The sequence below is a fragment of the Pristiophorus japonicus genome, chromosome 6 (assembly GCF_044704955.1).
Source record: "Pristiophorus japonicus isolate sPriJap1 chromosome 6, sPriJap1.hap1, whole genome shotgun sequence".
NCBI classification, from domain to species: domain Eukaryota; kingdom Metazoa; phylum Chordata; class Chondrichthyes; family Pristiophoridae; genus Pristiophorus; species Pristiophorus japonicus.
In genome coordinates, this window is record NC_091982.1 from 103,392,106 (window position 1) to 103,409,159 (window position 17,054).

A 17,054-nucleotide genomic window follows, 5' to 3' on the forward strand; every position below is an offset into this window, starting at 1 on the left:
ATTAAGGCGTATGTTTTCGAGCCACAGCTGGTCAAGAGATGGGCTCTTCTCTTGTCTGCCTTATCGTCGCCCAACCAGTCTTTGGTTACAAAGCTTTGCTGGAGCCTTTCTAAAGTCCTCCCAATCATCTCCAGCATTGTATTTTTCATCTGAGCCGTTGGTCGCCATTCTGTGGATTCTGTGATCCCGTAACTCGTCGCCACTGTAAAGTCCTGACCCTGCAATGAGGCACATGCTGAAGTCAAGGTCATTCAGGACCTGCACCTTTATTTCACAGCTCTCAAATGCTGCACTTGCCTGAGACCTGCCTTTATATACCTGTGTGGAACAGGTATGCAGTGTCTCCTGCAAGTGCACCTCTGGTGGTCAGGTATGCTTGTGGTTACAAGTTATATCTAGTTACAGTCATGTATAGCATGGTAAGATACAGTTATGTACAGTAGTGTGAGATACATGACAGACTCTAAACTCAATGATCCAAGGCAAGGCCAGCAAGGCCAGAAAGAAAGTTAATGGGTTAAGTGAAAATTGACCTCGAGATTTCACTCATGTTCAAAAGAAGAGAATGTCAGAATATTTTAAAGTGATTTAAATTTTCAAAGTATCCCAGCATGCTTTGCTTTCGAATTTTAGTTAGGGAGCGAATGTGGGGAAAAAGTTGAAGTTTCAAAACTATACCTAGATACGGGACTGGTTGCCAGCAGACCCACAACCTAACATGCAAAATCAAGTTCTGAGCCGGTATTATGATAACATATAAAGAAACATATAAAGAACCAGACAATTTGAGATGAGAAGCGAAAAATAATTAGGATGTTGTGTAAACAGCTCTGCCTGGTGTCAACTTGGCGGGATACTGATAGGACCATGTGCAGCCCAGGTTAGCCGAAAAGTAGAAGAATCGAACCTGCTCCCTCCAAATGTTAGAGTGTTCTCGGGACAGTCAGAAGTCCAATCACCTTAACAGAAGCCTAGAGAGCCAAAACTAATCACTCCAGGCCTAGGAACCGCCTGCCATTTAATGTAATCTGACAAACAGTTGTATAAGAACCATACTGTAATTAGTCAAAGTATATTGAAGCTGGTTGTTTAAAATCACCGGACCCTGAATCATACAGCGGTTTTTGTTGCAGGACTAACAACCTTTTATTGTGATCGTAACCATGGGAGTCCCACTAACACAGGGTCTCTGCAATTTTCTTCCTCAACTCCATCAGGATCCTAGGTTGTATTCTGTCAGGTTTGAAGCTTTGGGGGTGAAATTCCCCCTTTTTGAGAGGCCCGTTAGCGCCCCCAAGGGGAAATTGCCCGACAGTTTGCGGAGGCGCTGAAACAGCAACGTTGCACCCGCAGGTAGCACCCCGGGCTGCCACACAACCACCGATGCTGTCGTCACCATGCACGGCGACCCCTCAGAACCGCATGCCGACCCATTTCCAATCTGCGGGTCGCGAAGCCGGCTGACATCCGCTCGCGCGACTGAAGTTAAAGAGGAGGCCGCCACGTACCGCCATATTACATTTTTTACCGACTCTCAGGTCGGCTAACTTACCTTTTTTTTTGCATGGTCCGGGCCGCTGTCATGCAGCCTACCCCGTTGGTCCAGCGGAGGCCATCACAGGTATTGCAGAGTGTGCAGCAGCCCTCCCCTTTAAATGAAGGGGAGCGACGTTGAAGCGCATCAGCGCCACGCGGAGCATTTGCTTAGCACTGCACAATTGGGCCCGTTAGCGCCGCTGGCACTACCCCTAAAGGAGCGCGCGAGATTGTGCTCCATTTCCTTTGAGGGATGGTAAGCCCAATTCAGCGGCCGGGACGGGACTTGCGCACAAGAAGTCCTGCCCCGAACGGGTTACCATCCCCAATCGAGACACAGGGCCTTTTTGCCCCCTTTGTCTTCACTTAGCTTAACTAACTTATCTAAAATGTTCCTTTTACCCATCACAGTTTCACTCATTTCACTCTCAGCCTCTTCAGGATCCACCCTCTATTTAGTAAAGACATTCCAAAACATTATGCAGCTATTTCCATTTCAAAATTATTAGATTTCAGTTTTGCCAACAGAATGGAAAGGTGGAGATTGTCAACCAGGATCAGTTTCATCTCACAGTTGGAAACATTTTAACAGAAGACAGTAAATTTGACTTTGCAGGTACCTGACTGTGCAACCTCTGAAACAGGCTTGTCTTGTACATGTGCCATGTGTCCAAGGACGGAGAAGATGGCAAATCCAGCAAACACACTCGTAGCACAATTAACAACACAGACAATGATGGCATCTGCGAAACAGTTGTTGTGGAATTTGTTGTAGGATGATAGTGTTATTAAGGTGCCACAACCCACTGAGCTGGAAAAGAAAATTTGTACTGCCGCATCTTTCCACACCTGGTAAATAGAAGGTAGAATTAGTCAGCACCGGGAGATTTTACTTGAACTCTTTCAACACATAAAACTACATTAACCATGAGGAATTAGGGGTAGGTTATTCCCACAGCTCAATGGTGAGCTGACTGAATGAGCTCCCTCTGGTCAATAGTGTCTCCCTTAAATAGTCAGGCCATCGTTCTGTCTCCCTGTCCACTACTTGCTGCCAAATTCTCTCCAGGAGCTTCGATGTTTTCCACCGTCAGCCACGTTTTCTAGTGAGTGACGATCCTTTACTTGCAGCTTGTTCACTGTCACGCAGTGCGCTCCATTCTTTTATTGAAAGCAGCAACAAAGGAAAGAATTTCACCACAAAATAATGACCCACATCTATTTGGCTTGAGTTGAGGAACAGATGGGGAGCTGTTACATTGTCGGGAGTTTTTTTGTAACTAGAGCTCCAAACAATGAAAAAGGAGATAGATGAGCAAAATTAGAAGACTTTAATTAGCCTAATATAGGGCCCAACTTTGCCCAATCCCTTTTTTCGGCGCACTTACCTTAAGTGCATCGACTTTGCGTGCTGGAAAGGGCGCCGGAAAAAAGGGGCCCCATCCTGGCCACTCTTCGGCACCCCCAGAGTCCTGGCGTGGTGTGCAGTCTGAAGTGGGGGGCGGAGCAACAGGCCAGCGCCGAAAACAGTCCCGGCACCTGCGTGAATGCGCAGTGAAGGCTGCGCCCATGTTCCTGCCCTCCCAATGTGGCCTGTGGGCTGTGAGCAGGACCCAATGCTCGCAGCCCCTATCCCCGGCCGAAGAGGTGCCCCAATCTCGCCGCACCCTATCCCCGGCCGAGTGGCCTCCTGCACCAGTCGGCCGGCCCGCTGAGTTTCTGGGCGAGGTAGGACTTCAGTTTTATTTTTTATTGTGCTTGAGAGTTTTGATTGTGGGGCGGGGGGGTGGTTGGCAGGAGGAGAGTTTTGGTGGGGGGCGGGGGAAGAGAAAGAGTGTATTGGGGGGGAGGAGGAGAGTTTTGCTGGGGGGGGAGAGAAAGAGTGAATGGTGGGGAGAGAAAGTGTGTATTGGGGGGGAGAGGAGGAGAGTTTTGGGGGGCGGAGGAGGAGAGTTTTGAGGGTGGGGGGAGAGAAAGAGTGTTTTGCTGGGGTGGGGGGGGGAGAAAGAGTGTTTTGTATATCAGCATCTCTCTCTCTCTTTGGCTAACCCTCACCCTATGATATCGCGGCCAGCAGCTCGCATTTCTCCGGTCGGATTTAGTTCATTTTTATTAGTATTTTAATTGTTTGAGTTTTTCCTTGCAATGTTTGGTGCTTGGTTGTTGAGGTCCTCTCCAGTTCCCTTCCCTCCCCTAACCCTACCCTAACGTCTGCCGCATGTGCGCTGCTTTTTCTTCACTGCCCGCAAGGTTTTTCAGAGCTGGCCACATACGCTGACCTAAGTCGATTTGGAGTAAGTTTTTTGCTGGCCAAAGTGGCATAAATGGCCAAAACTAGCGTAAGTGTCTGGGAACGCCCCCTTTTGAAAAAAAAACTGACCTTAAAAAAAAACATACCTAACTGACTTACTCTGGAGCAAATGTTTGGGGGAAATTGGCATTTTTTTAAACTTACGCCAGAAAAAACAACTTACCCCAAAAAATTGATAAGTCATGGCCAATGTTGGGCGCATAGAGTGGGAAATACAGTACAGTGCTATGGGGTAGGGAAGGAGAGGAATTTCTGTTATGTGTACAGAAGAACTTTCTTGATCAATATGTCTCGAGTCCAAAGATGAAGGAAGAAGTATTGGAGCTGGTTTAGATAAATGAAGCAGGGCAAATGGAGTGAGTTACAGTAGGAGATCATCCAGCTAACAGTGACCACAATTCGGTTCAAAGTAATTATGGTAAGAGACCAGAAATTATCAAAGGTAAAAATGCTCAACTAGGGAAGAGCTAATTTCAGTGATTTGGAAGGGATCTAGCACAGGTAGATTGGAAAAGGTGGTTACAGGGTAAAGCAATAATGGAGCAGTGAAGGGTATTCAGAGGGGTACTGAGGGAATGATCAGCCATGATCTTATTGAATGGTGGTGCAGGCTCGAAGGGCCGAATGGCCTATTCCTGCACCTATTTTCTATGTTTCTATGTAAGAGATAGTTCAGATGCAAACTAGGCATATTCCTTTGAAGAGAGCCAGCATATGCATGACGGGCTGAATGATCTCCTTCTGTGTTGCAAGTTTCTATGATTCTATGATAACTGAAAGGCAATAAAGTCTGACTAAATCAAAAATAAGATCTCAATATCAATAAAATACTTGACATAATTCTGATTGTCCAGTTATTTGTTACTATAGTAAAATCAAATGACCCAAACACATAGAATGGTTGGAGCACAGAAGGAGGCCATTCGGCCCATCAAGCCCGTGCCGACTTTCTGCAAGAGCACTTCAGCTAGTCCCACTCCCCCGTCCTTTCCCCGTAGCCCTGCAATTTTTTTTTCCTTCGGGTACTTATCCAATTCCCTATTGAAAGCTACGATTGAATCTGCCTCCACCACCCTTTCAGGCAGTGCATTCCAGATCCTAACCACTCACTGCATAAAAAAGTTTTTCCTCATGTCGCCTTTGATTCTTCTGCCAATCACCTTAAATCTGTATCCTCTGGTTCTCAACCCTTCCACTAATGGGAACAGTTTCTCTCTGTAAGAGAAATTTGGCATTAGGGGTACCAGCAAGACAAGGGTTAAAGTGCTGGTTCCTGCACCGACCCATAAGGAGGTAAAAGGCCTCTCTTCGGCCTTGTACCAAGGCTCCAGAAGTTATTAATTCAATAATATTCCGACAGGATACAATGTGAGAACCTAAACAGACATTGATAAGACCTTGCGAAGAGGCTCGAGGCGAACTCACGGGCACCAAGGAGAATCAACAAATTCTGACCTAATGAAGTCATTCTAGTCACGGCCTAAGGTGGTCACGAGGGTCTTGGCCTGTCAATCCAAAGTAGCACGAATAAGGTAGTCCAATTAGAGAAATAGCACTGATAAGGTAGTCCAATTAGAGAAGTCGCATTGATATGGCAGTCCAATTAGAGATCTAGGGAGGTCTTACCAGGGAATGGAGGGGTTTTTGAAATGTATAAAAGTTGTATGATTGTGCTGTTCGGGGAGCATCTCCACTCACAGACAGTTGTGATGAGAGGTGTTCCCGGACGTTCATAATAAAGATCGTTATACCTTGCCATTCGTCTGTCTGCTAACTCCGGGGGCTGTTAGGCGGGTTGGGGTGAGCGCCGACCCTCTATATCAGGGGGCCCGCTCGTGGGAGGAGAAACCTTCCCTCACTGCAGTTTGAAAGATTTCCAAAATGGACGTTGTTTATCAAGAAAAGTCCCAAACAGTCTAAACAAGCAGGAGGGTTTTGAAAATAACGAGGAGAAAAGGTCTAAGCTATGCGAACTCAGCATAGAAAGAAAAAACTGGGAATTAGAGAATCTTACTGAATTTTAAAATTCTTATAGAAAATGGAACTGGCACGGAAGTTTAGATTTTGTGCTGAGGGAGAAATAAAACACAAGATTTGCCCAGTGAACGGGACCGTAAAATAAAACGAAATCTTGGAATGTATACAGCGTGTGTGAAAATTGGATTTCAGTAAACAAAATAGCTATTAAAAATGTGTGGTCTCGTTTTAAATCAATTTTTTAAAAAATCTTTGGCAAGTACTTGAATTAGAAGTTAAGAAAAAATTGGAGTTTAATCTAAAATGCCGTCTTTCCTGATGAGAAGACTTTTATTATGACGGCTTTACTAATGATTTCTGCTGTTTTAACGGATTCCTAATTTCTAAGCAAGTTTTGAAGGCACAAAGACTTAAAAAAGAATTTTTCGGATGATCACGCGAAGTCACGTAATGACATCAGGCCTTCTTACAAACCTGTAAAAGGAGTTAACCCTTTCCATTGACAGCTGTTTTATACTGGACATTATTCATTTGGATTTCTAAATAGAATAAAAAGGACTCACCTGACAGATAGAGGAAATGGTGCGATAGTCAGAATAAAAATAAAAACAGAACTAGCCTCTGTAATAATACTCGCCTGATATAAATAAAAGAAAGATACTCAAACAAAACAAATTCAAGAGTTAAAAGCTAAGATAAATAAGCTGGAAGAGATTTTTTTTTAAATGGGACCAGACGGATCGTGCAGGTCTGGCTGGGACACCAAACAAGCCCAAAGGGACCTTGGGAAGCCCTACCACTGCCCCGACAACCACCCTGGGGACAACAACTCTTCCCAGCACAACCACGCAAGTCCCCCCATAAGCCCGTCCATAAAGACTGGAGCCAAAGGGGGCCAATAATAAAAGAATCTAAAGAAAGGATATAATTTGGGGTGCGTCAGCGATTACTTAACCTAAATCTAATGGTTATCATTCTTCCTAGCTTCTGTGGGAATGAAACTACCAGAACCTGACACAACGGACACTCGAAGGCCCAGAATCCACTACCCTGAGATTTAATGTCAGAAAGGGAACAGGGCAAGGTCGAACAAAAAGGAGAATACTGGAAACACTAGGCACGGGTTATGTGGCAGGGGTTACGATGATGAATTCCATAGACCTGTATGCAATATACGACCGGGTTAACAACTTAACGTAAATCTTGAGGGGTTTACTGGGGAGGGACATGGATAATTTAAAACCGAGTTGAGAAAGAATTTCTTCTCCCAGAGGGTTGTGAATCTGTGGAATTCTCTGCCCAAGGAAGCAGTTGAGGCGGGCTCATTGAATGTTTTCAAGTCAAAGATAGATAGATTTTTAACCAATAAGGGAATTAAGGATTACGGGGAGAGAGCTGAGTCCATGACCAGATCAGCCATGATCTTATTGAATGGCGGAGCAGGCTCGAGGGGCTAGATGGCCGACTCCTGTTCCTAATTCTTATGTTCTTATGTTCTTATAATCAAGCCCTACAAGCGTGGTTGGGAGATGGCGCGGAAGGGGAACTGTTACATTGCAGAAACATGCCAAGACAATAAATTTGATCCATGCAATGGGGAACGACATAAGTAAACAATTACAAGCTGAGATAGTTTGCTCCAGGTATGGGGCCTGGATTAAGTGAAGTACAACATAATTTGGAGCAACTCCAGAATGGGGACATACCAGATTGGATCCCAAACAGCATACTTAACAATTGGACTCCAGATAAAAAAATGAATAACATGCGAGGTACAAGGAATAGTCACGCATGGGAGGAGTCACCCGCTGTGTCATCACCAACCCTAACTTCTGTTTCAGGCCCATGGGAAAAATAGACATAAATGGATACCACATACATCCCGAGACAACGGAAATCATCCACAGAACGGTCACGGATACCCTCCGAGAGGGGTACAAGGAGGCGGTATGGGAACCGCAAGGCACAGGAATTAAATGAGGAACAATTACGTTTGGTGCAAGGAATCCAGAATCATAGACGACAGTATATCCAGCTGATGGAAGAAGTAGACAACCTACAGAGAGACACTAACGCGATGCTGGCTGATCAGCTCTGGTACTCAAAGATATGGGACATTGGACTTGATAGTCAAATTCACCCATGGATAAGAATAATATCACATGTACTTGTAGCAATACAGGGCCTGGTTCTGATGGTCATGATGGGAGTAACATGTGCACGAATTAAACAAGCCAAACGATACGTCAGGGCACGCACTATAAGAACATAAGAATTAGGAACAGGAGTAGGCCATCTAGCCCCTTGAGCCTGCTCCGCTATTCAACAGGATCATGGCTGATCTGGCCGTGGACTCAGCTCCACTTACCCGCCCGCTCCCCGTAACCCTTAATTCTCTTATTGGTTAAAAATCTATCTCTGTGACTTGAATACATTCAATGAGCTAGCCTCAACTGCTTCCTTGGGCAGAGAATTCCACAGATTCACAACCCTCTGGGAGAAGAAATTCCTTCTCAACTCGGTTTTAAATTGGCTCACCTGTATTTTGAGACTGTGCCCCCTAGTTCTAGTCTCCCCAACCAGTGGAAACAACCTCTCTGCCTCTATCTTGTCTATCCCTTTCATTATTTTAAATGTTTCTATAAGATCACCCATCATCCTTCTGAACTCCAACGAGTAAAGACCCAGTCTACTCAATCTATCATAAGGTAACCCCCTCATCTCTGGAATCAGCCTCGCGAATCGTCTCTGTACCCCCTCCAAAGCTAGTATATCCTTCCTTAAGTAAGGTGACCAAAACTGCACGCAGTACTCCAGGTGCGGCCTCACCAATACCCTATACAGTTGCAGAAGGACCTCCCTGCTTTTGTACTCCATCCCTCTCGCAATGAAGGCCAACATTCCATTCGCCTTCCTGATTACCTGCTGCACCTGCAAACTAACTTTTTGGGATTCATGCACAAGGACCCCCAGGTCCCTCTGCACCACAGCATGTTGTAATTTCTCCCCATTCAAATAATATTCCCTTTTACTGTTTTTTTTCCCAAGGTGGATGACCTCACGCTTTCCGACATTATATTCCATCTGCCAAACCTTAGCCCATTTGCTTAACCTATCTAAATCTCTTTGCAGCCTCTCTGTGTCCTCTACACAACCCACTTTCCCACTAATCTTTGTGTCATCTGCAAATTTTGTTACACTACACTCTGTCCCCTCTTCCAGGTCATCTATGTATATTGTAAACAGTTGTGGTCCCAACACCGATCCCTGTGGCACACCACTAACCACCAATTTCCAACCCGAAAAGGACCCATTTATCCCAACTCTCTGCTTTCTGTTCGCCAGCCAATTCTCTATCCATGCTAATACATTTCCTCTGACTCCGCGTACCCTTATCTTCTGCAGTAACCTTTTGTGTGGCACCTTATCGAATGCCTTTTGAAAATCTAAATACACCACATCAATCAGTACACCTCTATCCACCATGCTCATTATATCCTCAAAGAATTCCAGTAAATTAGTTAAACATGATTTCCCCTTCATGAATCTATGCTGCGTCTGCTTGATTGCACTATTCCTATCTAGATGTCCCGCTATTTCTTCCTTAATGATAGTTTCAAGCATTTTCCCCACTACAGACGTTAAACTAACCAGCCTATAGTTACCTGCCTTTTGTCTGCTCCCTTTTTTAAACAGAGGCATTACATTAGCTGCTTTCCAATCCGTTGGTACCTCTCCAGAGTCCAGAGACTTTTGGTAGATTATAACGAATGCATCTGCTATAACTTCCGCCATCTCTTTTAATACCCTGGGATGCATTTCATCAGGACCAGGGGACTTGTCTACCTTGAGTCCCATTAACTTGTCCAGCACTAACCCCCTAGTGCTAGTGATTGTCTCAAGGTCCTCCCTTCCCACATTCCTGTGACCAGCAATTTTTGGCATGGTTTTTGTGTCTTCCACTGTGAAGACCGAAGCAAAATAATTGTTTAAGGTCTCAGTCATTTCCACATTCCCCATTATTAAATCCCCCTTCTCATCTTCTAAGGGACCAACATTTACTTTAGTCACTCTTTTCCGTTTTATATATCGGTAAAAGCTTTTACTATCCGTTTTTATGTTTTGCGCAAGTTTACCTTCGTAATTTATCTTTCCTTTCTTTATTGCTTTCTTAGTCATTCTTTGCTGTCATTTAAAATTTTCACAATCTTTTATTTCCCCACAAACCTTGGCGACCTTATACGCATTGGTTTTTAATTTGATACTCTCCTTTATTTCCTTGGTTATTCACGGCTGGTTATCCCTTCTCTTACCGCCCTTCTTTTTCACTGGAATATATTTTTGTTGAGCACTATGAAAGAGCTCCTTAAAAGTCCTCCACTGTTCCTCAATTGTGCCATCGTTTAGTCTGTGTTTCCAGTCTACTTTAGCCAACTCTGCCCTCATCCCACTGTAGTCCCCTTTGTTTAAGCATAGTATGCTCATTTGAGACACTACTTCCTCATCCTCAATCTGTATTACAAATTCAACCATACTGTGATCACTCATTCCGAGAGGATCTTTTACTAGGAGATCGTTTATTATTCCTGTCTCATTACACAGGACCAGATCTAAGATGGCTTGCTCCCTTGTAGGTTCTGTAACATACTGTTCTAAGAAACAATCCCGTATGCATTCTATGAATTCCTCCTCCAGGCTACCCTGTGCGATTTGATTTGACCAATCGATATGTAGGTTAAAATCCCCCGTTCCTTTTTCACATGCCTCCATTATTCCCTTGATTATTGCCCTCCCCACCATGAAGTTATTAATTGGGGGCCTATAAACTACACCCACCAGTGACTTTTTCCCCTTACTATCTCTAATCTCCACCCACAATGATTCAACATTTTGTTCATTAGAGCCAATATCATCTCTCACAACTGCCCTGATATCATCCTTTATTAACAGAGCTACCCCACCTCCATTCCCTTCTTGTCTATCTTTCTGATTCGTCAGATACCCCTGTATGTTTAATTCCCAGCCTTGGCCACCCTGCAACCACGTTTCTGTAATGGCCACCAAATCATACCCATTTGTAATGATTTATGCCGTCAACTCATTTACTTTATTTCGAATGCTGCGTGTGTTTAGGTAGAGTGTTTTAATACTAGTTTTTAAACCATGATTTTTAATTTTGACCCCTCCTGCAGCCCCTTTATATTCAGTGGCCCTTTTTGTTTTTGGCCTATGATTAAGGCCATAAGGGATGAAAATTTAAGCAGTCCTACAGGAAGGACTCACCCTATATAACTCTGCAGGAAAGGTCTCAGGAAGCCCCGAAGCTTGGGAGATGGCCACCCAGGTGAACGGACCTATCTGGAACTTGCCTACAGGGAGATAGTTATCGGGAAATATGGCCAGCTTGGCGTATAGCCAAGGGCCAAAAGGGGGGAATTGTAAGAGAAATTTGGCATTAGGGGTACCAGCAAGACAAGGGTTAAAGTGCTGGTTCCTGCACCGACCCATAAGGAGGTAAAAGGCCTCTCTTCGGCCTTGTACCAAGGCTCCAGAAGTTATTAATTCAATAATATTCCGACAGGATAAGATGTGAGAACCTAAACAGACATTGATAAGACCTTGCGAAGAGGCTCAAGGCGGACTCACGGGCACCAAGGAGAATCAACAAATTCTGAACTAATAAAGTCATTCTAGTCACGGCCTAAGGTGGTCACGAGGGTCTTGACCTGTCAATCCAAAGTAGCACTAATAAGGTTGTCCAATTAGAGAAGTAGCACCAATAAGGTAGTCCAATTAGAGATCTAGGAAGGTCTTACCAGGGGACGGAGGGGTTTTTGAAATGTATAAAAGTTGTATGATTGTGCTGTTCGGGGAGCATCTCCATTCACAGGCAGTTGTGATGAGAGGTGTTCCCGGACGTCCGTAATAAAGATCGTTATACCTTGCTATTCGTCTCTGTCTGCTAACTCCGGGGGCTGTTACGCGGGTTGGGGTGAGCGTCGACCCTCTATATCAGGGGGCCCGCTCGTGGAAGTTGAAGCCTTCCCATTTTCCCCTTACATCTCTATCTACTCTGTCCAGATCGGTCATGATTTTGAAAAACTCAATCAAATCTCCTCTTCTCTAAGAAGAACAACCCAAGCTTCTCCAGTTTATCCATGAACCTGAAGTCTCTCATCCCAGGAACCATTCTTGTAAATCTTTTTTGCACCCTCGCTAAGGCTTCGCATCCTTCCTATAGTGTGGTGCCCAGAATTGGACACAATACTCCAGTTGAAGCCGAACCAGTGTTTGATTCATAACTTCCTTGCTTTTGTACTCTATGCCGCTATGTATGAATCCCAGGATCCCGTAAGCTTTTTTAACTGCCTTCTCAACATGCCCTGCCATCTTCAGTGATTTGTGCCCATATACCCCTAGGTCTCACTGTTCATGCATTCCCTTTAGGATTGTACCCTTTAGTTTATATTTCCTCTCCTCGTTCTTCCTACCAAAATATATTACTTTGCACTTTTCTGCGTTAAATTTTATCTGCCACGTGTCCGCCCATTCCACCAGCCTGTCTATATCCTCTTGAAGTCTATCGCTATCCTCCTCACTGTTCACTATACTTCCACGTTTTGTTCATCGGTAATAGATTGGTCGAAAACTTACCTGAAAATTGTATTGATGAATCTGTTACAAGATACTAAAAAGCAGTCAGTACCAGGAAGGAAATATAGCAGCCATTCCATCTCAGCCTGTTCCATCCTAGTCTCTTCCCATCTTATCCTATTATATCCCTTACCCTCCCATTCCATCCCTTTCCAACATGGTAACATCAAGAAGTCAAAAAATAAGAAACTAAGCTCGTTAGAATTGATCACAAGGTTGCAATGAAAACTTTGTCCGGTTATTGCAACAACTGAAATTAGTTTTTCACATTTGAACAAGAACCAAAAGCAACATACATATCTTAAAATGAACTTTAAATAAGCAGGAAAATAGAGTGAAATATGAGACATTTTGACTGAAAATTACAGCTGAAATTCTGTGGATTATCCGGGTGTGTTTACCTCAGTATCAGCCAGTTTTGAGAAGTCTGACCTGCTTCCAATGTAGAATTCAATTCCTTTATAGGCTCCCTCCAGGGTAACTCCTCGGATCAGAAGTATGATCAGAACCACATAAGGGAATGTCGCAGTGAAATACACCACCTGACCATGGAGAGTAGATTGTTAGATGTTCCTGCATTGCTGGTACAACATTTACAGTATTGAATCTAATTGAATGGCAAATTAATAGGATTGCAATTAAAGCAGGAGAATAAACCAGAAGACAATTGGAGTAGTAATAACTACATGAAACGTATATTTAGCACTGAGCTGCATATTGTAACTGAATGTAAATAGTACAATATTATTCTAACTTATTTATATCTAATTCAGGAAAGAAACACATTTAAACAGAGTGCAATGAATATATTTAACTCCTCACATTTCTTTGCCATTCTCATTGTCCAGACAAATCTCAGTTCACTCAAATAAAACCATGATTCTAATCTGCTCATTCACTTAGCCAACCCTGCCCAGCCTTCCAGCGCAATTGGAAATTCACCCAAAGTCCTGTATCAGTGACTAAAACCCTTAGAATGAGGGGCACATTTCAGGGGTTTGGAGAATCGCTGCTGTTCTTTCAATCAGGAGAAAGATCTTCAGATCTCACTCAGGCCTGCGGTGCTCATAAATTATGCATCTTACCCTCCCCAAAGGGTCACTTATTACCTGCAAGATAAACCAGTCCATTTCAAATTTATAAATTCTAGTTTTAATGTACTTTGTCACCAGAGTTTTAACTATTTATCAATCATTTTACCTTTCCTGAAGATTTGATTCCTTTAGATAGCGCTGCCCCAACTATCAACCAAGCCAGAAGCAGAGAGAGGGCTAAATGCCAGACTATCTCTCCAGTCTCATCCATTGAACTTGTACGGCGTAAAGCCACTTTACTAAATAAAATAACAACAGAAAACATCTTACATAATATTACTGTTCATTACACACAATCACTATTAGATACAATGCACAAAAGTTTGAAAGATATCCAAGTTAAAGAGAATCAGTTCTGTGTTTAGAAGTTACATAGCATTACACAGAATCTACAACACAGATATAGGCCATTCGGCCCAACTGCGCTACACAAATATTCATACTTCCCACAATCCTCCTCCCACTCAAATGACCCCTTCCCATCATGCAACCGGCTATAGAACTAATGCTGTCTGCAATCCCTGCGGCAGTGAGTTCCACATTCTTACCACTCTCTGTAAAGAAATACCTTTAAAATTATTTGATCTGTTAGTGACTATCTTTTATTTATGCCCCTTGTTCTGGACTCGCCCACAAGTGGAAACAATTTCTCCACATCCACCCTAGCAAACATCTTCATTATTTTGAAGATTTCTATCAGTTCTTCTCTTCGTCTTCTCTTTCCCAGACAAAAGAGCCCCAACCTGATCAATCTTTCCAGATTGTTGCATCCTCTTAATTCTGGTAACAGCCTTGTCAAGCTTTTCTGCACTGTCTCCAGTGCTTCAATAAAAACTGACATTCAATTTTATATCCTTTTGTTTCTGCTCTCTATATCTATTGATTTAAAAAAAATATGAAGCCTTGTTTAATCAGTGAATGCTGATAAGATTCCCTGGACAGATGATTTGAAGGAGTTCCTGACAGTACTTCATTGACTGCCTTACAAAGCACTGTTAAAACTACCTGATTTAGTCACATTGGGCCCAAATTTGGCCAGGAGTTGCTCTGTGTTTTTTCGAGCAACTTGATTTTTCTGCAGTATCTTAAAAATCCCCATTTTTCACATTCAAATAGCACCAACGTAAGTGAGTTAAAGATTTTTTTTAGTTTAGTTTCATTTTGTTCAAAAGGGGGCTTTACCAGCCACCTATGCCCATTTTAGCCACTTTGCACATGCTCCAAGCTAACTTAGGCAAGCAAATGTGGCCACTTGTGGCCGCACAGAAAGCCCTTGCGGAGAGTTAAGAAATCAGCGCAGGTAGGTACTTAATGATTTGACTAAAGAATGTGAATAGGATCAAACAGCTATACAGGACATATGACAAACTTCGCAAAATTAATTTACTATACAACAGAAACATTCATGGAAGCTTAAACTACAAAAATAAAAGAAGTAAAGAGACAAAACATATTTACATAATTCTTTCAAAATATCCAAATAAAAAATAGAAGTACCTCCTCTCGTAATTCTTATGTTCTTATGTAAGAAAGTATTTTCATCAACAGAGTTAAGAAAAGTCCTGAGTAAGCTCATTAAAATTACTGGCTACACAGTTATCACCCTCCCATCAAAATTACCCCCCGCCTGCCATCAAATCTCCCTTCCCATCAAAACTCCATCCCCCCTCCAATCAAAACTCCCCTCCCGATCAAAACTCCCCCCCCCCATCAAAACTGCCCGCTCCCGATCAAAACATCCCCCCCCCCATCAAAACTTCCCCCCCCTCCCCACCCCCCGATCAAAACTCCCCCACCTCCAATCAAAACTCTCTCCCCCCCGGATCAAAACTGTTCTCCCCCCCCCCATCAAAACTCTCCTCCCCCCCCCAATCAAAACTCTCCTCCACTGCGCACCCGCCCCCTCACCTCCCCCCCCACCCCGCCCACACCATCAAAACTCTCCTCACTAAACAAAGCACAACCATCAATAATAAATAAAAAATAAAACTTAAGTCCTACCTCGGCCCGGAAAGTCAGTGGGCTGGCTAGCCGATGCGGGAGGCCACTTGGCCGGGGATAGGTGCAGGATTCTCTCTATGACGTGCAGCAACCTGCCTGCATCGTGAGGCCACTTGGCTTGGGATAGGTGTGGGACATCGGGTCCCACGCTGCAGAGGAGCTACTGCGCATGCACGAAACCTCCAGTGCACATGCGTTGAGCTGCCGGCACTCTTAAGTGCAGGGCCCTAGCTCCGTCCCCTAATTGAATTGCCACACTGCATCAAGCCATGGGAGAGGCCACAGAGCGGCCAGAATCTGGGAACAACTTTTTGGCATCATTTTTAACCTAGGACGTCGGCGCATCTCACGTGAGTGCGCCGAAAAAAGGGGTGGGCCAAATTTGGGTCCTGTATCTCCAAATGAATTCACCTCAATCAGATTGTTAAACATGGGACCTACTCCCAGGCAGTTTCCCCCAATTCAGTTACCAGACCTATAGGTTAATTACAACAGTATTAAATTAAAACACAGAGAAAGGGATATCAGTCACAGATAATTTGAACCACTTAGGGCCGGATTTTCCGCTAATTTGTGCCTCGTTTCGTGCCGCGGCAGGGTGGTAAATGGTGTTTCTGAGCGTCAAACGGGACGTCCAGGATTTAGTGCCCGGCCGAAAGTTTCGGCAATGGTTTAGCGGCGGCACAAAAACTTACCACCCTACCCTCCGTCTTGTCCGTCATGATGATATCAATTGTCGTGCAAGGCTGCGCTAGCGTCCCGGGTGGAACATTCGGGCCTAACACCTAATTTAACGGCCGCACCAGGTCCCGACGAATAAAACCAGGTAGTCCCAGGTGCAGCAGGAGCAATTGGCAGCATATTTAAAGGGAGGCTGGAGGATCTTATATCGCAGTTGTCAGTGACTGCCATGGTTGCGTGCAGAACATTGCGTGAGTCTACAGTTTAAAGCAGCACTTTTATGTAACTTAACCCTTTGTTTTCAAGGTCAGTAAGAAAGTTCAATGGCGGCAATGCTAGTTCACCAGCAAATCATGCTGGTTGCTATTGGCAGGCGGCTTCTAGCTGGAAGAAGGCTTATTATCTGTGGTGGCCAATGGAATCGAAGTGTCCGCAGAAGTTTGGGGAGGAGGCCTTACCCCCCATGGGTTTACAGGGAACATCGCTCATACCTCCACTTCATTTCTAATGGGCAGTGTGTTCGAAGGCTGCGCTTCAGAAAAGAAGTGCTGACAGAGATATGCCAGCTCCTACAGGCAGACCTACAGCCTACCATTGCCAACAGGACTGCACTGTCTGTCGAGGTGAAGGTGACTGTGGCGATGACCTTCTATGCCTCTGGCTCCTTTCAGGCAGCAGCAGGAGACATGTGCTCCATCTCGCAGCACACTACACATTGCTGCATTCGTCAGGTGACAAAGGCATGCAGAATGGACTTCATAAAGTTTCTAATGAGCAGGGACAGCCAGAATGAGAGGGCT

General features: G+C 44.2%; 1 protein-coding gene across 1 annotated transcript in view; it reads right to left on the bottom strand.

Moving 5' to 3' along the window:
• The window catches only part of LOC139265196 (sodium- and chloride-dependent neutral and basic amino acid transporter B(0+)-like), a 95,832-nt gene that overhangs the window by 34,265 nt on the left and 44,513 nt on the right, over positions 1 to 17,054 (bottom strand). The window contains exons 6-8 of the mRNA XM_070882122.1: positions 13,679 to 13,811; positions 12,880 to 13,020; positions 2,157 to 2,385 (exon numbers count right to left, since the gene is read on the bottom strand). Coding sequence (XP_070738223.1) covers positions 2,157 to 2,385; positions 12,880 to 13,020; positions 13,679 to 13,811 — 503 coding nt within the window. The remainder of the gene's footprint in view (positions 1 to 2,156; positions 2,386 to 12,879; positions 13,021 to 13,678; positions 13,812 to 17,054) is intronic.